Raw genomic sequence first — 11,400 nt, 5'->3', positions numbered from 1 at the left:
GATGCAGGGTGATTTCTGAGAGGCTTGAGGCAGCGCTAAGGCTGGGCTTCCTCAAGTCCTCTGAAAGCAGTATCTCAAGATGCCATTCATTCCTGAAAGCTCTGGAGGGGTGCTGGTTTACTCTGATGACAGTTATTTAATGGGCTGGCAGAAGCAATTGTTTTTTAATCCAGTACGACAGAGGTGGGAGCATCTTCTCAGTGCAGTCACTTAAGGTTCTGGCATTCTGAGCGTGACTCTGGATTTCTGTAGGGAGTTAATTTCTTGAAAGCCATCATGTGGGTACCTTCAGAGCATGGAATTCCCTCCTGCACATGCCTGGCATCTATCCGTATTAATTCCAAATATTTTAATTAATTCCTTGTCCTTCCCTGACTCCTTTCAGAAGGGAATCCATGGAGGCTTGAATGAAGTCTTCTAGCCCAGGATTTTGTAGTAGATCATGAGTATTTCCCAGAGAATGACTTGTTGCTCGCTTCTTTCAGGATCCAGAGAAGAGACCCACTGCAGATGAGTTGCTTGAACATTCCCTTCTCAGCAAACGCAGGAGGTAATCATGTGGTCTTGCCTGAAATCTGGACAGTTGTCAGAACAGGTGGATTTGTGCAGACTAGTGGCATTTATATTTTTTGTAGCAAAGTCTTTAAGTTAATTTGGCCTGACTTCAAGTTGTTGAAGTACACTTTATCCTCTTCAGGAGACAAATGCATCCTTCATGCCTTCTCTTGTGATCTGATGTTCTGTTGGTGCAGGGGTATGGTGAGAAAGGTCTTTGCATGCTTTGTCTTAGAAATTATTGAATAGAGAACTTTGAGGCATCCCATTCTGAGGCTTCTTTGAGGAATGCTGATCCCTGCTCTTCAAATCACTGTGAGCAAAGGGTCACAGAGATCCTCCTATAGTCATTGGGAAAGGCCTTTCGAAGTATTTTAGCTTAGTTTGACCATCAGCCTGCATACACTGTCTTTTCATGAAAGGTGGACCATAGTTCTGGACTGTTTGGATCTGACATTGGTTTCTTTGGGAAGCAGGCTTAGTCCTGTATACCAGGAATCTTACTAGGTCATCAGCAGAGTTTGATTTTTTTCTTGCTGTGTGCACTGGTAAAAGCTGAAATTCTGATAGTATTTAGCCATTTAAGGTCATTCTTGTGCAATATGGGTATGGTTTTGCCATATTCTGGTATATATGTCATCCTCAGCTCTCCAGGAAGCTTGTTAGTTACATGGTATGTTCCTTCTGCCCTACTTGCTGTGCATTGCAGTGAGCTGGGAAGCAGCTGCCACATTTCCTCCAAGAGGAGCAGCATTTTATTGGAAAGGAAAGCAATTGGTGTGCTCCTTGTCAGTAAATAGCTTGGGGCAGTGTTACTGTTTCCTAAAATGCTTTTTCTCCTTTGACAGGGAGATGGAAGAGAAAGTCACACTGCTTAATGGGCCAAGTAAGCGACCAAGGTAATTATTTGTGCATGGATTTGAAAGGAAGTCTGGAGAGAACACTCCCCAGAAAGGAACTCTGCTGAGAGTGTTAGTCTGTTACAACCTTAATGGAATACTGTATCTTAGAAGATCACTAAATGCTAGGAATTTGACATTGTTGTTACACATTTCTTTGTTATATGTCACATGTTTTACTCTGTCTTTTATATCCTGCTTCTATGTATGCCTGGAGCCTTACCTCAGCAGGTCCCATAGAGCTCTAATCTGTCCTGCTGAGGATGTGGTCATTATATCCTACGTATCTGAGGATGTAGATTCCTCCTTCTGTGCAAATTCCTTTGAGCAGGAGGAGTATGACTGTCTGAATGTTGTATATTAAACAAATATAAGTACCTTTTGCAAAACTGGATATATGCAGAGGTTCTCCCCAACAAGCCTGTAAACAGGGCTGCTCCGTGAAGTAGATAGCTTCTGTGACATGTGTAGCTGTTTTTCTGTTGATTGGTCAGATAGAATTTGACATTTTTTTCCTCATAAGCTTTGAAGTACTATCTGAGCACTTCATGGGAAGTTGTTCTGGTTTGTGGGTTGCTCACAAACAGTTTGCTTTGATTACAACTTCCATTTTGCAATCTGCTTGTGAATTGATTCTTACCTGCATCAAAGAGTTGTATTTTTTTCACTCAGATGGAAGCCTGTAATTTAAATAAAGGGAAGACAGGGAAGTTAGAAGCTTTTGTATGCTTCTGTGTTTTGCACAAGATTTCATGACCATTTGTAAGGCTTTCATTTTTCACAAATGAGAAGAGCTCCATGGCCGTTCATTGAAAGTCTGGTCATTTTAAATGACATAAAATTGGACTGTAGGCTTTTAAAAATGTTTGAACCTCTCTATAGCAGTTGAGGTCTCACAGCCACTCAACAAGGCTAATAGTTGGTGAAAATAAAAACCATGAGTAGTTGTGAAGGGGAAACTGATAGACAATAATAGGAAAATGAGTGATGACAGTGAACACGAACTCATCATTAAAAGCACCTGTGTTTGGGGGGGGTCTTGTGCAGGTCAAGTACCATGAATGAAGCTCCCATTGCAGTGGTGACTTCGCGCACTAGTGAGGTGTATGTTTGGGGGGGCGGGAAGTCTACCCCCCAGAAGCTGGATGCCATCAAAAGTGGCTGCAGTGCACGCCAGGTGTGTGCTGGTAACACTCACTTTGCTGTGGTGACAGTGGAGAAGGAGCTCTACACCTGGGTGGTAAGTGAGAGTGACTTCAGAAAGGAGGTAAGGGTGGGAGAGAAGAGTCCAGATCCACCACTAACTGTTCATGAGCCTGGTAGAACCAGATGGGCAGCTTGGAGAAATCTGATTGCAGTGGACACTGAAGATGTCTGCTTCAGGGCTGACCCAGGTGTCCCAAGGCGAGTGTGGTTTTGAGAGAGGTTTCCCATCCTGGCAGGAAGTATATGGGAGATTAGCTGTGCACTTGAGGATTGTAGGTGGTGGACTTGTGGGCCCAAACGCTGAGTCAGACATAACATCTTTTCCTCCCCTTCCTGACTACTAGAAGTGCACTGGAGGCTTTGTGATGCTGTCTTGGCTTTCTGTGTTTTTGAGGAAGGTTTTCCAAGATCAGAATGGGTGGTATGAGCGACCTCGCTGTAAAACAGATGTCATCTGTGAGTTGACTTGTCGATGAAACCAGAGGTGTCTTATTAGTAAACAACTCTGCTTTTTATGATACAAGGAAATTCTTTAACTAGTTTAAAGCTAATTAAAAAAAGTTGGCATATAATGCATTTTAAACAATTGAGTCCAGTCTTCTTGGGCTTAGATGGTCAGTGACATGGAGGTATTCTACATATCCAGGCTCCCACAGGTATTGATGCAGAATCTGTTAAGACAGATGAGAATATACTGGTAGGTGGCTGAGAGAAGAAAGAGATTCAAATGAGAGGAGAGCAACTTGAAGTAATTTGCTGGATACTCCTGCAAGAGTGACCTCTGAAAACGTTCAACTGGCTACTAATCTTCTAGTTTTAGCTTCAACATTGCTCATATTTGTGGTTTTTTTCCTGTTTGGTGTTTTTTTTTTTTTTTTTTTTTTCTGTAGAAATTGGTAAGTATAGACACTTCGGTGACATTTGTTTCATGTTACTGGTTTCTTTGCAGGCATTAGGATTTAGAAAAGTAGGTCAAAAGGCTGAAGGGTGATTTCAGTCCTGCAGCAGGGAGTGGGTTCTGTAGCCTGGCAGATGAGAAGGGAGCAGGGACTCCTCAGTGGCTGGTAGCCTGAGACCAGGTGACACTGAAGCTTGCGCTGCCTGCTGCTGGGGCGTGTGGCAGGCAGCAGCCTCCTCCCTGCGGTGGCTAACTATCTCTCCTTCTTCTCTTCTTCCTTCGAGGTGCTCTAATTACTGGCACCGTTTCTGGAGTTATGGATACAAAACCTCACCAGATGTTTCTGTCTTCCAGAACATGCAGGGAGGCACCAAGCTGCATGGGCAGCTGGGACACGGGGACAGAGCCTCCTACCGGCAGCCAAAGCACGTTGAGAAGCTTCAGGGAAAAGCCATTCGGCAGGTGTCCTGTGGGGACGATTTCACGGTGTGCATCACAGGTGAGAGCTGGAAGGGGACTGCGGCGCTTTGCTGTGCTGTGGAGTTGTTTGCCTCCACAACAAGACCAGCAGAGCGGCCTTGTGCACAAAGTATGCCGCTCACCCCTTAGTCTGAGGGATGGTAGGTGTGGTGGTAGAGATAGATGAACATTATTATACAGAGGGAGATACTGACTCCCAGAATGGCTGGATGTTTTTGCTGAGCATGTGCTCCTCTTTGGTGATGAAGCTGGGTGTTGAGCACAGCTCCTTGTGGCTGTGCAGTCCCTGCTCTTATGAGTACATGTGTTGCCTCTGTACATGCCCATAATAAAGACAGAGGAGCCTGAAGTCAAGAATGTAAATGTGTTAGAAAGTCTTTTTGGACTGCATGGGGAGAGAACCACCCGATGATAAAAGATGTGCATCTGAGATTTGCTATTTATTTCAGAAAGCTTGAGACCTGGTAGCTGCCTGTAGTTCTAACCCTGCTCATACTTTTAAAGAGGTGTTAACTGTGATGTTGTCTGTTATGGAAGAAGTTGAATCTTGCTTTATCCATGAAAACAGTTCTCAACAAGGTAGTTTCCAGCTTATTTTTCCAGTGCTGGAAAAGCAGAGGTCTGACAGAGATAAGCTCAGATACTTGGTGTGCTGTAAGAGTGACTTGGGGAATCACAGGATCCATTTGTGAGTTCAGCCTAAGATTTTTTGACACCAGTGGCCTGAAATAGCTGCAGATTGTGGTGTAAGGTCACATCTTAATGTGAACAAGAGAGGACTCCATATTCTTGTGATGACATTCTTCTGCACTAAAGAGGAGAAGTATTACAGAAAAGAAGTTTTATCTGACCGTGTCCTAAGAGGTTAATATGGAGCCTAATACAAGCTCTGTGTGCTGACCGAGCTTCCCTTGTGTCCTTCAGATGAGGGCCAGGTGTACGCCTTTGGCTCGGACTATTATGGATGCATTGGCGTTGACAAGGCTTATGGCTCTGAAGTGCTTGAGCCCCTGCAGCTGGATTTCTTTCTTACCAACCCTGTGGAGCAGGTCTCATGTGGAGATAACCACGTGGCAGTGCTGACAAGGAACAGAGAAGTTTACACATGGGGTTGTGGAGAGTATGGTAGGTAGAACCTGGCACCTAAAGGCGCTGGGGCACACCTGCTCCAGAAAGTGGCGTGGTGCAGGTGTGTAACTTGGGGCCTGGGTGAAGGCTGTCTGGTGTGTCCTGGGCACAAAGAACATTGTTTCTTTGGGTCTTTCTTTCCTTGTAAGAGTGGGGAACAGGGGACTGAGCCCTTGAGACTTGACTTGGGGAAGCTCTGGGGTGCCACTTGGCTGCCCTGTGGTTCGAGCAGTTGTTCTGTGAGTGGGGTTGGATTACCCTGAGGATTGGCAGGCAATAATGCACGTAGGGGAGCAGGTCTCCAGTTGTGCAGGCGGATTCCTTTGGGATTGTGGAGAGACAATACCATTTCTTAGGGGTGGGAACTTTGTGAGGCCATTTTTAACTGCTTTTTTTTTTCACTGATGCAGGCCGCTTGGGCTTGGATTCAGAAGAAGATCACTACACCCCTCAGAAGGTAGAGCTGTGACTACTTCTTATCAAAATCTGCCTAGGCATAAATCCAAATTAGTTGCTGTTTGGAAACATTCAATGTCCAAGGCTTAGGTGGATTTTTTTTTTTTTTTTTTTTTGAGGTATCAGAGTTTGCAAGGGTTTTAACTTTATTTCCTCACTTTATTTTGCTTCCTTTGTCCATAGAGATCATGACCGAGGGGCATGCTACTCCCAAAACAGCCAGCTTCACAACTTTAAAGCTTCGTTGTTCTGATCTCCAAGTTGGAACTGGAAATGCCAAGTTTCATGTTGTAGAAATCATAGTAGGAAATAGCAAACCACATACTCAGAGCAGTGCAAACAACTGGGAATCTTTGAATTTGACATAATGAGTTGAAGATGAGTCAAAAGTAAAACCCTCTTGAAATACAGTGCTAGGGGTAATTGAGGTAATCTAACCTACTGGGGGTTAGAAAACAAAGGATGTGCCTGGAAGCCAAATAACTGCGTTGATTGTTGTCAGTGCCCTTACTAGCTGAATCGCTGCTCTAACCCCTTATGTTTCTCATGTGCCAGCTTCCTTGTAGTAGGTGTTGGGATTTTGATTTTCTTGGGATATATTTATTCTACGTAGGTGGATGTTCCGAAGACCTTAAACATTGTGTCTGTTCACTGTGGCTGTGATGGGACTTTCCTGCTCACCCAGACAGGCAAGGTGTTGGCATGTGGACTCAACGAGTTCAACAAGCTTGGCCTGAATCAGTGCACGTCAGGGATAATCAACCACGACGTAAGTGCATTTGGGTCCCTGGCTCCAGCTCCCAGCAGTCAGTAGTATATGGAGAAAAAGAGGTCCTGTGACAGTGACAAAATGTTCGTTAGCTTTGTGCAAATTTGTTAGTTCCAGTCCAAAACAACAGATACTGGGTTTATGGGAGGAGGCAATTTGTTCTGCAGCTTTCTGCCTGCCCTCTGTGCTTATGTCAGATCTGAGGCAGTGGAACAGGTAGCTCCAGGGTGACTTTGCCAGTGACATGGATTCTGGCAGTTCTTCAACGTTACCTGTGTTGGGGCTGTCTAGGTTAATGTTGTGGTCTGCCAAGACCTGCTGGAGTAGGTCTTAGCTGATGAATGTCTGTTTTTTCACTCTGTGCTTACATGTATGTGTTTTCTCAGACATACTGTGAAGTGCCATACACCACTTCCCTTACTTTGGCCAAGCAGCTGTCCTTCTACAAGATCCGTACCATTTCTCCAGGGAAGACACACACAGCTTCCATTGATGGTGAGCCCTCTCTCTTAAGTGAATAACTGGTTGCTGGATTACTTGACATCAGCTTTGCTCTTTCAGACTGGCCCTTGTCATTGAGGGTTTTGCTCTCGGTAGCAAGGCGTATGCCTTATCAGTGTTGCCTTCTTGGCAGCTGAAGCAGCAACATCAGCTTCTGGGTCAGCCTTCCTTTTTTTTAAAGGGTGGGGAGGGGAGGGGAGAGGAAGCTTGGGAAAGGGTCATGCTCTGGAATAGCAGAGGAATCGTTTATGACCAAGTTAGGCTTTGCCCAAGTGATGGCGGCCACCAGTCAGAGGGCTGTGAGGAGTCCCAGCCCCCAGCGTCAGAAAAAGGGAGGAATGGCAGTAGGAAATGGGGAGGTGTTTCCAGGCTGAAGCCGTTCCTCTTGGCTGGCACTGTCCCCTCGCAGCCCGGCTGGCTTCTCAGCAGAGTCCTCGCTGGCCACGGGCTGCTGCTGCTAGTTGTGTGCATGCATGGCTGCTCCCAGAGTCGGGCCCTCGCTGTGACCCTCTCCTCGTTCCTCCTCTCAGAGCGTGGCCGCCTGCTGACCTTCGGCTCCAACAAGTGCGGACAGCTTGGTGTTGGGGACTATAAGAAGCACCTGGGAATTAACCTGCTGGGAGGCCCCTTGGGGGGTAAGCAGGTGATCAGGGTTTCATGTGGAGATGAGTTCACCATAGCTGCTACTGACGGTGAGTGGGTCTTTGCGACGTTGTGGTGGGTTCCTTGAAACTAGATCTGCAGGGTGCTTAACTGGCTCCCAGTGATCATTTCCTAGATCACCCCTGCAGCACTGTGCTGAAATAAAGAAATCCTCCTAGACTGGGGACTGTTTCACCCTGCTAGTTGTCCCAATGCGCCAAGCATCTGCTGTCCCAGGGGCTGCAGAGTGCCAGCCTGGTGGCTGCCTGTTAGATCTGGTGTTGGTTTGTTCTGCCTCTGGCAAAACAGAGCTGGTGGGTTAGATACTTCGGGATAGCAGTTAAAGCAGAGAGGCTGTGACCGTTGTAGCAGTAACAGGCCAAGAGGGACAGAGGGAGTTGAGGCTTCTGAATCTCTCTCCTCAGACAACCATATCTTTGCCTGGGGTAATGGTGGGAATGGGCGTCTGGCAATGACTTCGACCGAGAGAGCTCATGGGTCAGACATTTGTACCTCGTGGCCTCGGCCAATATTTGGATCGCTGCATCACGTTCCAGACTTGTCTTGCCGTGGGTGGCACACCATCATCATTGTTGGTAAGTCTAAGTTTAGGGGGATACTTGGGGATGTCGGTTATGATGATGTATTGCTTGCCAGGACCTAGACTGTAAATCCTGCGTGGGAACAGGTCAGGTTGCTGTGAGGGAACACAGCAAGCTGCTCTGAGCTCTAGGCCTGCAACACTGGCTTTGTTGTGCATTGTTGTAGGAGCTGTCTCGATTTCTGTGTGGCACTCTAACTGAAAGCATGGTTCTCCCCTTGCAGAAAAGGTGTTGAACTCTAAAACAATCCGATCCAACAGCAGTGGCCTCTCCATTGGTACTGGTGAGTAACCTGCCCTGGAGAGCTGTTGTTTAAGTCTGTTCAGTGGTTAGATTGGGTGGTTGCAGTTTGGTCCTGCAGCACAGTTTCTCTGTGTTGGAAAGGTCATGCAGAAGAGCTCAAAGGGAGGATGTCTAGTTGGTGATGCGTGTGGAGATGGCTCAAAGCTGGGAAAGAGACAACTGAAACAGGAGGAAGCACATGGATGCAATGAGGGCTTTGTAGCTGAGGAACTTATATTTGACAAGCAAAAGCTGAAAAAGATTCACTTAAGGGAGCTTATAAGGGAAGGGTGGCTACAGGGCAGCTGCTGGAGAGATGAGTCCAGTTTCTCAGACCTGTGGAAGGGCTGGGGCCGTGAAGCTGCAAAAGGCTGCTCCACGTAAGCCCCTTTGGAGACACCTGCAGCGTTAGGAGATGAACTGTTGAAGGAGATGCCACTAGCACATGGTCTCACAGTGGCCCTACAGCCCAAATTTCGACATCTCTGCTCCAGCTGGGGTTTGGTAACAGGAGTAGCAGAGGTGAGGAAAGTACAAAGTTTTCATTGTTTGCTAGTGGCTCAGAGCTGCACAACTGGAGGAGGAGAGGAAGAGGATAATGAACAGGAAGCAGAGACTCCCAGTCCCAGTGGAGGCTTTCGGGGAACCATGGAAGCAGATCGTGAGTTGGGGGGCTGGATCAGCACCACAGAAGCTAAGGGAGGCAACAGTGCTGACAGCAGCTCCTGCCCTGGCTGGCTGCGGAAGGTATTGTACGGTCTCAGAATGCCTTACAGTGGGGATCTAGGATGGGGAAAAGTGGCCCCTTCTGCCTGTAAGGGATGCTCTGAAAAGTTCTCAAAGCTGTGCTGTACGGGCAGCCCTTTATGCCTCACTGCCTTTTTTACCACAAGAGGGTGTTGGTGCATTGGTTGAGGAGATGAAGTCAGCTCCAGGAAGGCAAGCAGGTCTGACAGTACTGCTTTTGTGTATCCAGGAGCTGGAGAATGCTGAATTCATCCCCATGCCTGACAGCCCCTTTCCTTTGAGCATGGCATCTTCAGAGCCTGAGAAGGATACTCTCCCTTACCAGAAACTTCAAGGACTCAAAGTGGCCTCTGAGGAACCTGTTGGATTAAACAAACCCAAAACAGACCCCTGGGTAATGTTATCTAAGTCAATGCTTGGCCAAGAGCTCTTGGGGACCATAAATGGCAATGTTTGAATTGCAGGGATTGCTGAGAAGAGGGTGTTGGATTGGCCTGCCTCATCTGGATGAGCAAAAGAGGGTTGTTGATAATCGAAACAATGCTGCCAAGAGAACAGTTCACAGGGATCTGGAACACAAAGCTGGGGCTTGGTCATATGAAAAGTAATGAGATTGGTTCTGTGGAAAAATGTAGTTAATGCAATTGGGAAAAAAAGAGAAGCCTAAGGCCCAGAAGAAACTTAGAAAGCAGAAATTGATGTGAAATAGGAAGAGCTGATATAGGAAATGACGTGAGAGTTACCATCTGTGAGATTACCTTATTCCAGCAGTCTTCTGCCCCAAGTGGAGGCACAGATCCCAGGCTTAGGGAAAGGGGGTTAAACCAGGTGGATTTTGGTGACAGGAGGACAGTAAGCAGAAAACGGATGAAGTTACTGTCTTTGTACTGAAGATATTATGACTAGTAGCTTGCTGACTTTGGCTGCTAGAAATTTGGGAAGTCAGGGAAAAAAAGATGGGGTGATGCTTTCTGTGCATGGTTTCTTCTTGTGGTTTATGCAACTCCTGGCTTTGCACTCAAACCTTGGCCTGGCTTCCCCCCACGTCTCTGCAGCCTGCTTGCCTGAGTCCAGCCTTGCCGTGCAGTGAAGGGAAGGCCGCATCTCCCGCTGCGGGCTGCATGTGCAGCGCTCTGCAGGTGGAGGTTACGCACCTCCGAGGCCTGGTTTTACAGTGTCTGGATGATCAGAAGAAGCTGCAGCAGGAAACTGTTCGTCTGAGTGCCCAACTCCAGCAGTTCTGCAGGGGGACAGAGGGAATGCAGCAGGTGAGGACCTGTCACCTGGGTGAGTGCGCATCCATGCTCAGGGCTCGCTACACACCGAGCCTGCAGAGGCTGCACAGAAAGAAGCAGCTCTCAACAGAGCAGAGCAGGGAGACCTAGCATGGTGCCTGTCTCCTGTTGGAGCTGCTGATCCAGGCTCTGGTAGTAGCAACAGGAATGAAGCCGAGAAGATGGTTTTCCATGAGGACAGCCCAGTCCTTGAGGGACCTGGGATTCCCCTGTATTTTTTCTGGTGAGAAGGGATGAGCGGTGAGATGTCGTGCAGAGTCCCAAAGGGCTGTGGAGAATAGGAGCTGTGGCTTGTGCGGCTCAGTGCCGCAGCCTCTTTGCAGCTAGTCCTAGAGCCATTTGGGTAACTGCTGTGTGTTTTGGCAGGTGGAGGTTCATTCCAAAGGAACGCAGACAGCCAAAGAGGAGACGGAAGTGGATCCGAAACCTGACTTGGATTCAGATTCCTGGTGCCTCCTGGGAACGGACTCGTGCCGCTCCAGCCTCTAGTCTCCTGAGCCCACTGGGATCCATCTAACTTCACCGCACACTAACCGAATGCAGAGAGCGGCTTTCCTGGCTTCAGGTCACTCGCAGACAAGGAGCGAGGCCGGAGGCTCCAGAGCAGCACCCATGGACGTTTGATATGAACTAGGAGTGAGTTTGAGAGGGGAAGGGCCCCTGAGCTCTAGGCCAGCTCAGTGGTTGAAGCAGCGGCAGCTCCTCTTTATACCTGATCTGTCAATCCTGCACATGAGGCAGAACGGCCCCAGTATGGCGATGGCTCCAGTATGGCTTGTGGCCCTTTCATCATTTCTTCTTGGGAGCTGCCTTTGGGACCCCAGTATTCATCACCGCATCTCTAGATGAGAGGAGGAGACGTGTTTTGTATTGAAGCTGGCTGATCCCTAAGACTCGCCACCTTCACTTCAGAGGGGTGAAGGACTAGGATCCTCTCCCT

At 47.7% G+C, this 11,400-nt stretch overlaps 1 protein-coding gene across 1 annotated transcript in view; it reads left to right on the top strand.

Moving 5' to 3' along the window:
* The window catches only part of NEK9 (NIMA-related kinase 9), a gene marked incomplete at its 5' end in the record, with an annotated part of 22,161 nt that extends 10,761 nt beyond the window's left edge, over positions 1-11,400 (top strand). Inside the window, 15 exons of the mRNA XM_008948930.1 lie at positions 486-550; positions 1,404-1,454; positions 2,502-2,694; positions 3,913-4,057; positions 4,963-5,163; positions 5,577-5,623; positions 6,236-6,391; positions 6,778-6,886; positions 7,423-7,584; positions 7,960-8,130; positions 8,360-8,419; positions 8,975-9,165; positions 9,395-9,559; positions 10,221-10,433; positions 10,827-11,400. Of these exons, the coding sequence (XP_008947178.1) occupies positions 486-550; positions 1,404-1,454; positions 2,502-2,694; positions 3,913-4,057; positions 4,963-5,163; positions 5,577-5,623; positions 6,236-6,391; positions 6,778-6,886; positions 7,423-7,584; positions 7,960-8,130; positions 8,360-8,419; positions 8,975-9,165; positions 9,395-9,559; positions 10,221-10,433; positions 10,827-10,949 (2,052 nt within the window). The remainder of the gene's footprint in view (positions 1-485; positions 551-1,403; positions 1,455-2,501; positions 2,695-3,912; positions 4,058-4,962; positions 5,164-5,576; positions 5,624-6,235; positions 6,392-6,777; positions 6,887-7,422; positions 7,585-7,959; positions 8,131-8,359; positions 8,420-8,974; positions 9,166-9,394; positions 9,560-10,220; positions 10,434-10,826) is intronic.

The sequence above is a fragment of the Merops nubicus genome, unplaced genomic scaffold, assembly GCF_000691845.1.
Source record: "Merops nubicus isolate BGI_N331 unplaced genomic scaffold, ASM69184v1 scaffold7141, whole genome shotgun sequence".
NCBI lineage: Eukaryota > Metazoa > Chordata > Aves > Coraciiformes > Meropidae > Merops > Merops nubicus.
This window is presented reverse-complemented; position numbering and strand designations above follow the sequence as displayed.